This window comes from Vicia villosa, linkage group LG3, assembly GCF_029867415.1.
Source record: "Vicia villosa cultivar HV-30 ecotype Madison, WI linkage group LG3, Vvil1.0, whole genome shotgun sequence".
NCBI lineage: Eukaryota > Viridiplantae > Streptophyta > Magnoliopsida > Fabales > Fabaceae > Vicia > Vicia villosa.
The window spans coordinates 125,539,594-125,558,344 of record NC_081182.1 but is presented as its reverse complement, the minus strand read 5'-3'; the positions used below and the strand labels follow the sequence as shown (position 1 = coordinate 125,558,344).

Here is an 18,751-nt window from a genome sequence, read left to right as displayed (position 1 = left end):
ACTATGATATACTGCTCCCATAAATAATAAATAATAATATGTTTGTTTTAGAAGTAAATAACACGAAATCTGCATGCAAGCCTTATTTAGTAATAGTGCTTTTTAAAACCAACAGTTTACGCGATTTTCGTTGAAGTTTATTTCAGTTTTTCCATTTAAAGAAAACTAAACGCGTTTCCAAATAAGATTATTTGGTAAGATTTTTCAACAAATCTTTTTTCTTAGTAAACAAAAACTGTTTGTTTTTTTAGAAAACAAAATCAGTTATCTCACCTTCTTTTAAAAAAAATTAACATATTATCAAAAAAATTAATTGAATTTCTCAACTTCAATTTATTAGATTTAATTTAAAATAAGAATATAATATTTTTTAAATATTAAATAGTAAATTAATTATATGTTATTTTTCAAAATAATACTGATTTTGTTCTTCAATAAAATTCGTTGACTAAATTACAAGAATTATAATTAGTTATTAAGGAATAATAAATTTGTTGAAATTTTAATTATTTTCCATGTTAAATCAATAGAAATAAAAGATATTTGGTCATAATATTTATTTCTAATCAAGAAAATTATGTAAGAAATTATAGTATTTAGTTAAGAAAATAACTACAGTAGTTATAATTGTTAAACCAATGAAAGTGTTTCTTTTGTCTCATTAATCCAACTTAGTTGATAATTAAAGAGACATCTAAATGCCGAGCGCGAGTTTGAATTTATAATATTTCACTTATTCACCCTTTAGGAGTAAAATTATGATCGTCATCATGGTAATAGACAAAAAAATACCAAAAATATATAGTTTGGACATATAATTTCATGGACAATTTACTAGCAAGTGTACTAGTCTTGTTATGGAAGTAATAAAAATAAATGCGTCTCCATATAGATTGCGAACTTAAAACAAAGTACATTGTATCATGAAATTTAAAAACAATAAATGAGGGGGGGGGGGGGGGGGGTGTTTCAGATTGTTTCGTCGAAAACTCAAGAAAATAGTTTAGTAATAATGATGAGAAAAGCGGACATGTTTTATCGTCAAAATCCCATATTTCTACTTAATAAATGAAACGTGCATTAACAGACATGTAGTTAATACAGAGCTACACGATAAACTAACACTACCACTACACCCAATCCCTTGGCGTGTAACTCACTATCCTAAACGTCAACTCTTCTATCCCTCAGGCCAATTGTTATATCAGACTAGACAGCATAGCTCGTTAATCCCTAAGTCACAATTCTTAATCATAATATCCCTTGTCAATTAGGGAATTCATTAGTTAAAGTATGTCAAATAAATAGCCCTAGGGTCAATAGTCACAATTATCAAGATCAATTTGAATGCCGTAACAAATAAAAGGCTATGTACATAATCATTAATTGAGTATTAACAAAGATTCAAAGCAATTACATTAGCATCAGCCGATCATTGTTGTAACACCCCAAATCTACCCAACGTTTATATAAAAATCAGAGTGCCAAAATTCCGACTTAACTTAAGGTATTACATTCAACTTTAAAACCAACAACGGAAACAACAATTTTTTTTAAACAGATACATAACACTATAATAAAATAAAGAATTTTCAACAAGTATTTAGTCTCAATGATTCAACTTAAATTAAGTAACTGCGGCGGAAAACAAATCAACTTAAACTGCGAGTAATCATAGCATCTTCCAACAACTTAAATCAACAACAAAATCCTCAAGATAACAACCGAATTCGACTTGAAATTAAATAACAACATAAATCAAAAAAAGCGTTCGTTTCCCCCCGAGTGCTACGTATCAGAGCAATGACACCCAAAAGCTACTAAATCTTTACTCCTCGTTACCTGCACGTTACCAATATAAGGCAACGACGAAAACAAAGAAAGGGTGAGATATCGAAAAGCATAAGCAAGAGTATGATAATTGATATATTAGACATAGAGTCATACAATATTCACCACATTCAGAAACAACTACAATACAACCATCAACCAAACAACAGAGCAATAACAACAACGTCAACAAAATGCAACTCAACAGAAAACTCGACTAATGCAAATGCATGTGGATCCATCGGAGTATAACTCCCAACTTAATCATATGCCAGGTTATCGAGGCATTTTCAACAACTTTAACAGGGTGCCATCAAGGCCAACTTAATCAGGTGCCAATTCAGGCCAACTTAAACAAATGCAAATGTTATGCAACAACATGAACGACATCAAATCAACAAGATCACAATGGAATCAGAACAACAATAAAAACAGCAACTTAACCGCAACTTAAACAATTTTCAACCTTGGCTATTTGAGCCTACAACCAAAACTTGTCCACATTCGGGACAAAAACCAACAGTACCTGCAACTCACAAACGATGTCGCGATTGCTGCTACTTTGGAGGCTATGGCTCAGGTTCTGGCAAATCAACCAAATGCCGATGAGAATGCTGGATCGCGTAGTTTGGTGACCTTCTAGAGGGAGAATCTGCCGGTCTTCAAAGGAAATCATGACCCTGATGGCGCATTGGAATGGTTGAAGGAGATTGAAAGGATCTTCCGTGTGATGGATTGCACTCCAGCGCAAAAGGTTCGTTATGGTACTCACATGCTAGCAGTCGAAGCTGATGATTGGTGGCTAGAGACTCGCCAGAGATTGGAGGTGGCAAGTGAAGAGGTCACTTGGGTAGATGCTATGATTACTCGCAGTTTAAGTTGATTTGTTTTCCGCTGCAGTTACTTAATTTAAGTTGAATCATTGAGACTAAATACTTGTTGAAAATTCTTTATTTTATTATAGTGCTATGTATCTGTTTAAAAAAAATTGTTGTTTCAGTTGTTGGTTTTAAAGTTGAATGTAATACCTCAAGTTAAGTCGGAATTTTGGCACTATGATTTTTATATAAATGTTGGGTAGATTTGGGGTGTTACAATTGTCACAATAAAGTTAAACAAAAATTCATCATCAAATAAAACCTAACTTAAGAGGAATCCAGTGGCTCATATTGAAATTAATCAATATCAATAATGTAGATTCGAAAAACATGAAGAATCCTCGAAGAAGAAGCTCTTCAATGACTTTAATAGCCTCCAAAAGCTCCAAAATCGCTCTAAAACGTCACTTTCAGGTATAGGTAGTCAAATCCCCTTGAAAAAGTAGCCAAACATTCCTTTTAAAAGAATTTTTTGTGTCTGACATGCGTCCCAACACGGCCGCGATGAAAATCTACGAGGGTGTGTCGAGTAATAGTGTGGAAATAGCAGCTCGCTGAGGAGCAATGCTGACGCGTTTTTAGATTGGCTAGATCTCTATTTTAGATTACTTTTCAAATAATTTTGTCTCAATCCAACTTATGAAACTCCAGATATGATTAATTTGTCAGACAGACGTCATGATTTAAATTATGCTGAAAACTCGTTTCTTCACAATTTTTTCACGATTTCTTTAATAATCCACTAAGTCCCTATTTCTTCCTCTTGTTAGATTTTTGCTTACTTCTTCACACTTTGGTATGCCTTTTTCTCATTATTCTTTCGATTTCATTCAAGATTGCTTGTATAAATCACACAATAATGACTCTCAACATAACCTTAAATTTGAACTGTTGTTTGTCCTCAAGTAACTTGTCTGCACACTAAAACTTTGTTATAAATAAATTACAAACTTTACCAAATGAATGTCACTTAATCAACATACCAATGTAGAAATAAGTGAATCTGTAATCAATCTGCAGAATCAATCAAATCATATTTAAACACATACATTTGAGGACTTTTAAGGTTGTTTCTTGGCTTACGTCACGGTTGGATAATTTTCTAGATAATCGTCTTAAATCTTGGGTTTAGGTACCTCTTTGTTCTTTTGTTATCTTATTCCTTTCATATTGGATAATAGAGAGTTTTCTTACTTTTGGTTTTATTCTTTTTTTTTATGTGTTAAAAATGTCATGTTTTTGACATCTTATATTTCTCTTTCTTTTTCATTTTATATGACCAATTTCTCTAGTACCCCTAACCTCAAACTTAAATATTGCTAACTTCCAAGAGAAACCCCTAAACTTAGTGATTAGGTTATACTGAAAATAACACCCATCAACCTAACTTCAAGGAAGGTGGAAACTTTTTTCTCTTTTAAGTCAACGGTTTAAAATAAGCTAAGTCACCGAAGGAAAGGCTAAGACTCAAAATGGTTAACAAAGGATCGTAATGCAAGGGTGGTTTAAAAGGCCGTAAAGTTTTCACAAACAACTTCCTTTATGTATGTTTATCACATCAACTAATTAAAACATATAAAATGCAAATTCTAGATATTACAATTGCATGGAAACACCCAGAAAAAGAAATAAGTAAACAATGGTAATATTTGGGCTCAAACCTATCTTTCTTATATATTTGGAGGTTGAGTACAAGTAGTGGTGTCCTTTTTCTTCATCAATCATCACTCTCCTCGCAAATTTCAACCTCGATCACTTTATTCACTTTTTTATGTGTCTGCTTTTCTATTCAATGGTAAGGTAGTAACTCAAGTGAAAAAGAAATAGACACAAACAAATTCATTAATCAGGGGTGAAAGAAAGTAAAAAAATTGAGGCAGAGAAATTTTTTTAAGGAGCTCCCCATCTTCATTAGATTGGTACATATGGGACACATAACAAAATGAAAAGATATACAACTAAAACTGCTAAATAAGAAACTATCGTTTGGGCGGCAAAAGTCATGACGTCGATTGCTGCACCCACTTCCCTTTAGAGTTTCTACACATTTTTCACACATTAAAAATACCATAACACTAAAACCTCAAAACATGCTAAAATTTAAAATTGACAAAAATTAAATTAACTCGACTAGATATAAAATGTTTTACCAAATCGTGGGTTGCCTCCCATCCAACGCTTGTTTAAGGTTATGAGCTTGAATCAAGAGTCTAAGGTTCTATGAGCACCAAAGACACCCTCTTCGATGATTTATCAGTAGGTTGAAAGGCTATAAGCTCCTTGCCTTTAACATTGAAGACCTTTGAGTCTCCAGGATCCTTCACTTCAACAGTTCCATCATCATAATTTTTTTGAATTGTGTAAGGCCCATATGCCTTAAACCTAAACTTGCCCAACCATCCATTTATCCTAGACTTCAACCAATGGACCCTCTGTCCAAATTTCAATTCTGTTATTGTCAGCTTCTGCTTTTCAGGTGGTTTTCTCATTTTGCTCACCTTGTAGCATTAAAGTGGTTCATGTTGGTGCTTTGTTGCTTCAAACAAATTGAAGACCACTTGTTCTTTATTGAACCTCAATTCTAAATTTTCCAACTCCACATAAATCAAAGCCCTTTATGTTTCCAGGAATGGCCTTCCAAGAATCAGTGGGGTTTCAGCGTCTTTAGGCATGTCCAGAATTACATAGTCGGCCAAAAAAGCAAGGTCATCCACCTTAATTAATACATCCTCCAAGATTACATAGGGATATATTATAGACCGGTCAACTAATGTGAGATTCATATGGGTAGACTTAGGCTCTCCACGACACAACCTTATCATCATTGAGAGCGACATTAGATTAATGCTTTCCCCCAAATCACAAACGGCTTAGTCAACTTTTACAGGCCCAGTAGAACAAGAGATAGTGAACCTACTAGGATCGATAAGTTTGGGTGTAAGCTTCCTTTGAATGAAAACACTATACTCCTCAGCCAAAATGACATTTTTATCATCTCTCAATCATCATTTTTTAGAGAGTAGCTCTTCCTTAAACTTAGCATACACCGAAATTCGGTCCATGGCTTTACAAAAGGGGACGTTGACCTAAATTTTTTGCAACATCTCCTTGAAATTTTTGAACTTCTCTTCTTTTTCATCTCTCTTCTCATGTTTCTTTTTCAAGAAAGGGTATGGTATTTTGATATAATCGGTGAGCCCAGGGTTAGGATCATTAAGAATATGTTTCTTGGTCCTCCTCCATAGTGAGTTCTTATATATAAATTGGTCAAGATTCTAACCCTTGACCATATAATGACTCTCAATCTCACCTTTCTCTCTCTCATTTTTCTTATTCTCAGCATCACCTTCAACAACCACTTTCTTGTCACTCTCTTTATTATAATCTTTACTCATTTTCTTCTCCCCACAAGCTTGTGTGGGTGTACCTACCAATATACTCCTCAATCCAATAGCACTACAATTTTCATTCTTTGGGTTATCCAAAATGTTACCATTGAATCTTCTTTCCAAATTAGCCTGAGCCGCCATTTGTTGAAAAAACTGACCTACTTGCATCTTCAAACTTTTGATTGATGCTGCAATACTTTGGTTTATGGTGATCTAGCCCCGATTCATCTTTCTCTGGCTTTTAATCATTTTATTAAAACTTGATTTAATGTATTGCATGAAATTTGTCAGTGCTTCTTCTAGAGGTGATATTCCTTGGCTGCCTTTGGAAGTAGGATTATTACCCACCTTAAAGCATTGTTGGTCTCTCCAACTTGGTGTGCAAAGGTTACTCGACTGAAAGTTTAAATAATGTACTTCCTCATTCTCCACTTTAGGCACACAACCCCCATTTGCATGGTCACCTCCACATAAATCACGTCGAAGGGTTTGTACCTAATTAACACTTGCTTGAGCCAACTGTGCTTCCATCAATTGCTTCGTTAGCATTTCTATTTGAGCTAGAAGCGTTGTCTGTGACTTTGTAGCAAGAATATATTTTTTTTCTTTTATACCTTGCTTTCTAGAACGATATTCATTTTGGCATGCATTCTCAATTAGTGTTTTGACCTAATTATTTGTTTTGGTTCTCAATGTACCTCCATCCGAGGTATCAAGAAACATCTGCATAAGAGTTATCAGTCTGCTATTGAAGTGTGTCAATTATACCATGTAGTTCATGTCATGGTTAGTGCACTTGCAGAGTAGTAGTTAAATCTTTCTCACACATCTGACAATGGCTCATATTCCTCCTGACTAAAATTTTTCATTTCATTTATTCTTTCCATAAACTAATCATTTGAATAGTATCTTCCAAGGAATCTCTCTTATAACTCCTTCCAATTCTGAATTATGTACCTTGGTATACATTGCAACCATTCCTTTACCCAGTCAATTAGAGAGAAATCGAACAACTGTAGTTTCATATGATAAGATGTGACCTTATCCGAGTTGAACATTGATCATGTTTCTTAGAACCTAAGGAGCCTTGATGGTCCCAAGGATCCTTGATGGTGTATCCATCAAACTGTTTTTTTCTTAATCCTAACAATACCGAGGTTTTGATGTCAAATGTCACTGGATTCGCAGTTGGAATCCTTGTGATATATCTTCTCTTTGATTTCAAGATCCCACGTGAGAAGCTTCAAATCTAAACCTCGCACAAACACAAACAACAATACTTTAGTAGTAATGTACTAACAGAATAAATATATACGTAACAATTGAAAATTCAAAATACACTACAAACAGAGAATACTTAACACAAAGCAAACATGTTTGAAAATAATTGAACATAAATTATAAACTATCAATTAATAGAAAAATTAACGATAAATTACCAAAAATAAAAATAAAGTAAGAACTAAAAGAAAATAACTCGCACGCTATGCCTTGTTGAAAATATCAATAATTTGCAACAACAACACTAAGAACTTGATGGACAATTTACAAGCAAGTGTACTAGCGTTGTTATCGAAGTAATACAAATAAATTCGTCTCCATAGGGATTGCGAAATTAAAACAAGGTACGTTGTGCGATTGAATTTAAAATTAGTAAACAAGAGGTTTTTCAGATTATTTAGTCGAAAACGCGAGAAAAGAGTTTTATAACGATGATGAGAAAATTAATTAGGTTTTATTGTAAGAATCCTTTATTTCTACTTGATTGATGAAACACGCATTAACAAAAATGCTGTTAATACATAGTTACATGATGGATTAACATTACCACTACACCCAACACCTTGGCATGTAGTTCATTATCCTAAAAGTTAACTCCCCGATCCCTCAGGCCAATTGTCACGCCAGACTAGGCAACAAAACTCGTTAATTCCTAAATCAAAATTCCCAATTATACCATTCTGAGTCAAATAGAGAATTAAACATTTAAAGTATGTCAGATAAATAAACTCAGGGTTAATAGTCACTATTATCAAGATCAATTTGAATTTCATACAAACAAAAGGCAATGCGCACGTTAATTGAATCATAATAAAGATTCAAAGAAATTACATTAACATCATCTGATCATATGTCCCAATCAAGTAAAAACAAGTTCATCATCAAATAAAACCTAACCTAAAAGGAATCTAGCAACTCATGTTGAAATTAATCAATACCAATAGTGTAGATTTGAAGAACATGAAGAATCCTTGAATAAAAAGCTCTCCAATAGCTTCAATGGCCTCCAAAAGCTCTAAAATATTACTTTCAGGACTTCGTATTTAAACCCCCTTGAAAAAGTAGCCAAATAGCCCTTTAAAAATCAATTTTTTGTGTCAGACATGTGTCCCAACACGGGAGCATTAAAAAGCAACACGGTCGCACTGAGTAATGATGATGAAACACAGGCACGTTGAGGAGCAATGCAGGCACATTTTTTCAAGTGGCTAAGTCTCATTTTTAGATTTCTTTTGCAAAAAATCCATCTCAATATGATCTACGAAACTCCATATATGATCAATTTACTGGACATATGTCATTATTTAAATTGTGATGAAAAATACTCACAATTTCTTCATGATTTTTCAATAATCCGTTAAGTCCATATTTCTTCCTCTTGATAGATTTTTTCTCACTTCTTCACACTTTGGTATGACTTTTTCTCATTGTTCCTTTGATTTCATTCAAGATTGCTCGTACAAATCACACAATCACGACTGCCATCATAATCCGACATCAATTTTGTATGCATATTATTTTCACTTTTCACCTTATATTTTTTACCCTTCCAAATTTGATACCACACTCATTATCGTGAATAAATGGATTGGTCTTGGTCTATTATACTAAATTATCGTGATCCTATATCTATAAAAAAAAATTTAAAAATTCTATTACCAAATAATGATGAAAGAGGATGTTACCATATGTTATGATACTTTTTGATTTTTTCATTATTGTAATTTATATTGTTATTATGTTATGATTATTATAAAAAGGATCACATGCTTGTACTTGATACAAATATAAAATATGAAAAGCTTTTTCCTATATCTTATAGGTTTCTATATGGCATAAAGAGCTTAGGTTTTTTTTTGCAATATTTTTATTTTTTCTTCCGGATATTCTATTTTATTACTATTGTTATTAATCGGTGCTTCACTGATTTATTAAGGCACCACCATATCCTTTTTTGGTGATTGCTTACATTGAAACTTTTGACATACAAGGGAGAAGTATGAAGTTATGATTCCTATTACGGTAACTCTTAATGGCTCTAATTATAACCAATAAGTTGAATCAATATGGGGATTTTTGAAAGGTCGACGACTCTCTTGATAACTGACATGTCATAAAAAGTGTCCCACAATAGGTGATAATGAAGAACCATAAGCCCATGCAAATAAATTAGAGGAACGATATAGTAAGAACCATCAGATCATTACTTGGTTTTCACAATAGTTGAAATCCAAGTATCCAAATGCAATTTAGGTGATTTAAAAATTCCAAGGAGATATAGGATCATTTAAAACAACATTATAATATCATTGGTTTATCTCATCAATATCAATAGTTGAAATATCTTAGTGATTTCAAACAATAATTTGATCAACCTTTTTATGAGTTTTAGCATAAATGGAAATAATATGGAATTAGTTAGTCTCGTGTGAGCCTTCTCTGAATGATACAACTGGCTTAAAAACATATAAGACTTATCACAATCATATTCAGCTTATTAAATTTTTATGGCTCTCACTAATGATTATGAATTGATTAGAGCATCTTTGTTGCAGTAAAACCCTTTGCCTACACTATAAAATTCCCTTCCTTGACTCAAGCATGAAGAAACTAGATTAGAAATTCTTTGTCAGGAAGATGATTTTGCCTTCAAAGTTACAAATACAACAACAAGTTCTTGCCGTCGGTATTGTAAGTCTAGAAATTATTTCTTTGAGTGTCTCGTTGTGGAATGTCATAATTGCAAGAAAAAGAGTCGTATTGCTTCAAATTGTTGTTGATACTGTAAGACACCCAAACACTTTATTCAAAATTTTTGAACTCGTCCTTCACAAACTGATCAAAGTAAGAATACAGTGTCCCAACTTTTTCAATCATGCATTTACAATTGTTGTTGTTGCCAATGATTCTATAGAATATGCTTAATATGCTTTCTTTATCGTTGATCTTAAACCTCTTGTTAGATAATGTCTCTGATGGTAACAGTAATAATCCCACCATTTATTCCACCACACCAAATGATTCTAAGTTGTATTTATATTCTCACATAACAATGTCTTTTTTTATGTAATCACGTGATATATGCATTTCACTCATTTTATTCACAATGCTGGCGGTCTCTTATGATAGTAACATAAAAGTTTTCTCTTGTTGTCTTATTTAAGGTTACCTAACATATATATCATTCCTAAACTAAGTTTTAACTTTATCTCTATTGGCCAATTACCTGGTCTTGGTTACGAAGCTACCTCCTCTTCCTCTAAATGTTGTGTGCAAGATCCATAGACAGGGAAAGTAATAGGGAATGGATGTAATATTAGAAGATCATTTGAGCTCACTAAATTTCATGTTCCTCAAAGGCCTAACACATGTGCCACTTCCAAAGATTCTTCCATTGGACTTTGGCATCATCGTCTTGATCATGGTTCTATTAGAAAAATGAATCCTATTGCATCTTATGATATTTTATGATATATTACAAAAGAGAATCTTGATTTTACCGTATGTTAAACTACTGAATAAATAACTTTATCATTTAATAACATCATCTCTATTTCACCTTCGTCATTTTATTTTGTGCATTATGATATTTTGGGGTCCTGTTCACACCCCCTATAATCGAAGGATCTCAATACTTTGTACTATTTACTGATGATTATTCTCACTTACTTGGATATTCAGGATGAAAATCGACATGATCTTCCCCAAATTTACATTAACTCTTAACAAATAATTAAAATTCACTTTTCGGAAACAATTAAGGTTTTTCGCCGAGATAATTCAAAGAATATCATAATTCTAAAATCTTACCTTTTCTTGGTGAGCGGGGTATCTGATTTTTCTTGTCCTTATAAGTCACAATATAACGATTGCATCTAAAGAAAGAACTCTCACATTCTTGACTTAGTATGTGCCATGCTTATCTTAGTATCTTGTCCTGAACGTGCTTGAGGTGAAGTTTGTCTAACCGTTGTGGAAGGTGAACAACGTAACACGTCACCTACAACATCTTCCTAATCAACTGTTTACTAGATCAAGCGTCCATCATTCTCATATTACGCCCATTTCTCAAATACATTGCCCACTCCCTAAATGCGTCTTCTGAATCGTGGGAACGTGGGAGGTCACATGTCTCACTCTACAAATGTAAAGAAGGAGTAAGGGGAAATTATTCATGTTCTCCTAAATAATATAGATTAAATGCCCCCCTTTCCGACGCTCCTAGAAGTAGTTGCTACTTCCTAGGAGTCCGATGTAAGCCTAGGAATTTCTATAAATATGCCAACCTTAGAAACCAATGTGATTACAAAAATATCACTTACATGACTTCTCACTATAGGTTGTCACTTATTGTAAATACACAAACTAAATAACTTACTATTTTTTCTGATATTTATTACTACTTATTTAATAATACTTATTTATTAATTAAATATATTTCATAAAAATTGTTCTTTAACATTTATTTAGTCCAAAACAGATACATTACTTGGTGTAAATAATATGACTAAATTAAGTACCATTTATTACTAATATATATAAAACTAGTTACATTTTCCTAACTATTAAAAATCAATTAAATAAATTTCTAAATCTTTTCTACTATATGTTAGCTACTTTACTAACTAATTAACTATATTATTCATAAATATTGTTTCCTTACATTTATTTACTACACTTTTCTTATTAAAATAATTATAATTAAATTCAGTAAAATATTTTTTTAACTAAAATATGTATAAAATCAATTACATTTTCTCAACTACTAAAAATGAACAAAATAAATTATTTTTCTAATATTGGTTAAATACTTTTTACATACAACTTATTAACTATTCAACTATATTTCATAAAAAAATTTCCAAACAGTTATGTAATTCACAGTAGACATTTTTCTTACTAAAACAATTATGAAAAATATTTATAAAATTGATTTTAAATTCGTCAACAAATATCAATTTTCAAATTTCAACAATATTTATTAGGAGACAAACATTTGTGACAAATATTTTTTTTAATATTAAAAAAAATGCTAAAATACTAATTTTTTTCAAATGATTAGTGGCCACTAAGATCCAACTTTGGAAAAACAGCCTTTTAAATATTTTCTAAAAATTTTATTTTATGTATTTAATAATATTTTATCAATATGACTTCATTAGTCAAAAAGAAGAATGACGTGTCATATTTCTATTGGATACACGCTTTCAACATCATTTGATGAGAAAGCTGTCCCTCCCTTTGTCAAGGAAGCTTCTCTTCACTGTCCCTCTTGTTCCTTTTCTTGTGAAAACCATTAAACCAATGACTTTCAACTTTAAAATCCATAAATAAAATACACGGATCTTGTTGACTTGTTCTTCATTACCAACTCCTTTTTTGTTTTCTTCTATCTTTTTGTTAAAAATAATTATAGCTTTTTTATTTCCTTATATAGATTAAAAAACTATAAATAAATTAAAGAGTGTTTGATTTTATAATAAAATTTTTATTGTGATCTTTGTGATAAATTTATAATAATTCCAAAAGTGATCCAAACAATATTAACTTGTGGGTTGGATTAGAAAAGTAATATTTTACCATTTAAAAATGACTTAGCTTAATATTTTATGTAATTAAAAATAAATATGGAATATAATCTTTTATTAAATAATTTTTATATATTCACTTTTAGTATACATATAAATTAAAAAATATAAAAAATAATAATATAAATAAAATAAATATTCAATATTATATTAAATTTGTTTAAAAAATCAATCATTCTTTTTTCTTAAAAAAAAAAGTTAATCATATAAAATAATGCGAGTAATATCTCAAAATGTATCGCAAATGATTGATATGAAACATATGTTTTTTAAGTTTCCAAAATATTAAATTTAATTTTTACTACTAGAAAAAAGTCGATATAAATTTTTGAAAAAGAAAACAAAATTTATTTTAAGAATTTGTTTCTGACAAAATTTAATATTTTAAACATTTATAGAAACATTAAAATATTACTTACTCACAAAGTTTCTTAAAAATTAAGATACAAAACTTCCTTCAAAAACCTTCTTTTTAATTTTTGAACATTTTTTCAATTGTATAAATATTCATTTTCCACAATTATTACTCCATCAAATTTACAACTACACTTCCCATTTTTTAAATCCTCATTCAACTCTTTCACACTCTTTCATTCAACTCTCTACCTTTACAATAATAATATTAATAGGTTTTTCATTTCTTCATCAAACTATCAAACTTTGTCTTTTCTCTTTCCATTTTCCACATTCTCTGCACATATTTCTTCAATATCATCATCAGGGTCATTTCATTTTTCCTTTCTTTCAATGTTTTTCACATATTTATGATCAAAAGATTATGTTTTTGCCTTAATCAATCCCAAACAGTGATTAAAAAAAAATCATTTTTTTTCATTGTTTCTTAGTTACAAGAGTTGAATTTGAGATTCTGAAAAAATGGGTTGTTTACTAAGTAAAGATAAAGATAAAGATAAAGATTCAGAACCAGAACACAACAATGGTTATAGATATGCTGAATCTTCTGGTCAACACAATCATAGGAACAAGAACAACCATGAACAAGTCAACCATTCAAGAACACCACATCAACCTGAAAAACAAAAACAACCTGCATCATCTCATGTGATTCCTCAGATGACACCTTTGAAGCCTTCATCAGTTTCTGCTCCAAGTCCAAAGCCTGTGATCAAGCAAGACACAAACACAATCCTAGGAAAAGGTTTTGAAGATGTGAGAGATTTCTACACACTTGGAAAGGAATTGGGTAGGGGCCAATTTGGAGTAACATATCTATGTACTGAGAATTCGACTCGGTTGCTTTACGCGTGTAAGTCGATTTCGAAGAGGAAGCTTGTGAGTAAATCTGATAAGGAGGATATAAAGAGGGAGATTCAGATTATGCAGCATTTGAGTGGTCAACCGAATATTGTTGAGTTTAAAGGAGCTTATGAGGATAAGAATTCGGTTCATGTTGTTATGGAGCTTTGTGCTGGTGGGGAGCTTTTTGATAGGATTATTGCTAAAGGACATTATAGTGAAAAAGCTGCTGCTATTATATGTAGACAGATTGTTAATGTTGTTCATATTTGTCATTTTATGGGGGTTATGCATAGGGATCTGAAGCCAGAGAATTTCTTGTTGTCTAGTAAAGATGAAAGTGCTCTTCTTAAGGCCACAGATTTTGGTTTGTCTGTTTTTATTGAAGAAGGTAAAGTTTTTGATCCATCTGTTTGTCTTTTTTTTGTTTGTTTTTGATCCATCCATCCATTTGTCTATTTCTGTTTTTGTCTATTAGTCTGTGCAGTTGTACGAGATACCTTAGTTCGGGTAGATTTGTTGGCCATAATTGTTATTGGTAGCTTTGTTTTGTATGAATACCTGACCGATACGTAAGAGGGATTGGCCTATGCATTGCACGAGATATCTTAGTTTTGGCCGATTTGTTGGCCATATTAGTTATTGGTAGCTTTGTTTTGTCAGAAGCTGGTTTGGAATCCCTGACTGATACGAAAGATGGATTAGCCTATGCAGTTGTACGGGATACGTTAGTTGTGGTGGTTTTGTTGGCCATATTTGGTATTGGTAAATCTGTTTTGTATGAACTTGGCTTGGAATCCCGGACCGATATGTAAGACGGATTAGCCTCGCAGTTGCACGAGATACCTTAATTTTGGTAGATTTGTTTGCCATATTTATTATTGTTAGCTTAGTTTTGTATAAACCTGACTTGGAATCTCTGACTGATACGTAATACGGATTAGTCTATGCAGTTGTACGAGATACCTTAGTTCTGGTAGAGTTATTGGCTATATTTGTTATTGGTAGTTTTGTTTTCTCAGAAGCTGGTTTGGATTTAAGTTGAAATTTACTTCTGCCAGTTAATTTAACAGTAGCTTTATATGACGTTTTTTGTTCTTCCCATGTGTATGCAATTATGACATCTTTTATATCAAATTTGAACTATGACCACCAATGAACTATATTAATACTAGCATGGATATGGAAATTTACACCCTTTAATGCGATGGACCTTCTTGCATTTATGAAGGATTAATCCGACTTTTTTTGCCTAATACATAGACGAAACAGTAATAACCAATAGAAACTCAGACTCAGCCGTGAGGTACAGGGTTCGAACCTGGTATTGTGTTCAACCTAACAATATAGGTTTTCGTCAGTTGAAATAGGATTTGTAGGAAATCAGACTTAGTTTGGCAACTCCATGTGACTAAATTTCTCAAAACTAATGCTTTGCAGGAAAGGTGTATCGCGATATAGTTGGAAGTGCTTATTACGTGGCTCCGGAAGTTCTTCGTCGCAGATGCGGAAAGGAAATAGATATATGGAGTGCAGGAGTAATACTATACATCTTACTTAGTGGTGTTCCTCCATTTTGGGCTGGTAAACTATGATTATGATTTTCATACAATAGAACAACTGAAAATCGAAATTAGTTTTTCAGGCTTGTCTAATATTTTGGACACATATTTTTCCGCAGAGACCGAAAAGGGAATATTTGATGCAATATTGGAAGGTCATATCGATTTTGAAAGTGAACCGTGGCCTAAAATATCGAACAGCGCCAAGGATCTTGTTCGTAAAATGCTTATACAGGATCCGAAGAAACGCATCACTTCCGCGCAGGTTCTAGGTGTGTAACATTCTTATATGAATTTTCTTGATTAGTTGATTTTATTTTCTTCGCAATCTGATTCATATGTTGCATGAATGATTAGAGCATCCATGGATTAAAGATGGAAATGCTTCTGATAAGCCAATAGACAGTGCAGTTCTCTCTCGAATGAAGCAATTCAGAGCTATGAATAAGCTAAAGAAAGTTGCATTGAAGGTATTCCTCTTAGACACTGTTTGGATAAACATACTAATTAAGCACTTTTAGTATAAACTTTTATAATCTTCTTTAAGGTCATTGCTGAGAATATGTCGGAAGAAGAGATCCGAGGTTTGAAGTCGATGTTTACGAATATGGACACTGACAACAGTGGCACAATCACCTATGAAGAACTTAAAGCAGGATTGCAAAGACTTGGCTCAAAGCTATCAGAAGCTGAAGTTAAGCAACTCATGGAAGCTGTAAGCAGTTCTTAAGTTTTGTGCACTATATTTTCTTTCTTTCTTTTCGAAATTTTTTCGTAACAGACATTCCCTGGCATGAAATGTAGGCTGATGTAGATGGAAATGGCACAATTGATTGCATTGAATTCATCACTGCTACAATGCACAGACACAAGTTAGAAAGAGATGATCATCTTTACAAGGCCTTCCAATATTTTGATAAAGACAGCAGTGGGTAAGTCCTTCATTTTGCATTCTCCTCCATCCTAATTACTTCCTCCATTAGTTTTTACCTATGTCCAGTGTAGTCAAGACCAAGTTCTGGATCGTAAGATGATCTTACGTGCCAAGGATGCCTGAGATTGTTTTTGTGGCCGATATGGTCAAGATCGAGCTTTTTGAAGCAAAATCGTAAAAAAAAAAATGTGTTTGGCCTTTGTTTTTGGGCCTGAATTATATTTTTCATGTTTTTGTGTATGTCTGTATAAATATATATGAAATTACCATTTTTCCCTTCATTAGGACCTTAAGTGCTAACGATCTGATTTTTACGATCTTTCACAAGCCGATCGATCCTACTTAAGATCTCATGCTTGACGACATTGCCTATGTCAATATTCCGACCTCATGCCCGATTTACCATTTTTTCTTAGCCAAATTCACTATTGATTCAAACACTCTGTAGCACCGAAACATTTGAAAAAAGACATCAGTATCAGTGTCAGGGCTAGACACCGACACCGACATTTGTGATAACGTTCAATTTATTCATTTTTTCAAATTATTATCTGTGTCAGGGTGTTAGTGTCGTGTCTGGTGTTCGTGTCTGACTGTTTTTTCGTACCAAAGAGTCATTCATATTGATGAAGAGTCTAATTGATCTCAATATAGGTTTATAACAAGAGATGAACTGGAAACAGCCATGAAAGAATATGGTATGGGAGATGATGCCACAATCAAAGAAATCATATCAGAAGTTGATACAATCATATCTGAAGTTGACACAGATCATGTAAGCCTATTTTTTTGGGGTCACTCATTACATTACATGTTTTTCTTCAATTTCAATAGTTTAATACTCAGTTTTGTGGTTCCACAGGATGGTAGAATCAACTATGAAGAATTCTGTGCAATGATGAGAAGTGGAAACCAGCAACAAGTAAAGATATTCTAAAATACTTCTGAGAAGTGCTTCTGAAATATCATATAATTTGATAGACATGTAAAGTTTTTGATTTTGGAATTCTCTTTTTGTTTCTCCATAGATATTCTATTTCTGAGTCCTCTTCAAATTTGTCTTGGACATGAATTATAAACTCATATAGCAAAGTTGATACCTCAATAAGATTAGACAAGTTTTTGCACTTGAAATCATCAGCTTCTGTTGTTTATTAAGAATATGATGCAAAAGGATTGGATATTGATTATGACTATGCCACACCAAAATGCTAGTAGTTAAATGGGTTGGATTCTGGAAATGACCATGTCTTTGTAGGAACATTGTGATAGAAAGTGGCACTGAACAGAAATAATTTGTAGAATAGGAATACTTCACTGATAATAATTCTGGTGGACAATTAAAAGACCATAATATTATGCTTACAATAGTTATAGGAAAATAGTACAGAATATTGGGAATTCCTCTTCTTAGCAAGAGACTTCAATCGGTAAGGCTGTAGCTTAAGATAAACCCAATCACGGACAGAGAAAGTAATTGGTCTTCTCGACTGATCTGCATAATTTCATCTGAACTTGGGCTTTCACTATATTAGACTTGATCTCACGTAACATTTGACCTTTCTCTTTAGTTAACTCATTAACTTCTCCCTCAATTAAGGGAGTTAATTTCAAGGAACTAGTATAGTTGTTATAGTTGTTGTTGAACCAAAATTCAGCCCACCCTAACCACTTTGGTTGAGTCCCTCTGAGACACCTCAAATAGGTTTCCAAACACTGATTTATTACTTCAGTTTGACCATCAGTTTGAGGATGATATACGAAATTGAACCTTAACTCAATACCATCCATTTTAAACAACTCAGACCAGAAAATGGCAGAGAAATATTTTATCCCTATCAGACACAATGCTTGATGGAAAACCATGTAACTTTACCACTAATTTGATGAAAATTTCAGCATCTTCCTTAGCAGAAAAAGGGTAACTTAAAGTCTGTGAGTGCATCCTATTATTAGATGTTTTGCATGATGTCAAAACTATAGGAAAATTTAGTATTTATGTATGCTAAATAGTGTCTCTGAGTTTGCGTGA

At 32.4% G+C, this 18,751-nt stretch overlaps 1 protein-coding gene across 1 annotated transcript; it reads left to right on the top strand.

Annotated features, from left to right (window-relative positions):
• Positions 1-13,538: 13,538 nt before the first annotated feature.
• LOC131662421 (calcium-dependent protein kinase 2-like) lies at positions 13,539-17,856 on the top strand. Its single transcript, XM_058932207.1, has 8 exons — positions 13,539-14,614; positions 15,664-15,807; positions 15,905-16,057; positions 16,143-16,255; positions 16,333-16,500; positions 16,590-16,717; positions 17,374-17,494; positions 17,582-17,856. The coding sequence occupies exons 1-8, from the start codon at positions 13,843-13,845 to the stop codon at positions 17,654-17,656; spliced, it is 1,674 nt and encodes a 557-aa protein (XP_058788190.1). The 5' UTR covers positions 13,539-13,842; the 3' UTR covers positions 17,657-17,856.
• The last annotated feature ends 895 nt before the right edge of the window (positions 17,857-18,751 follow it).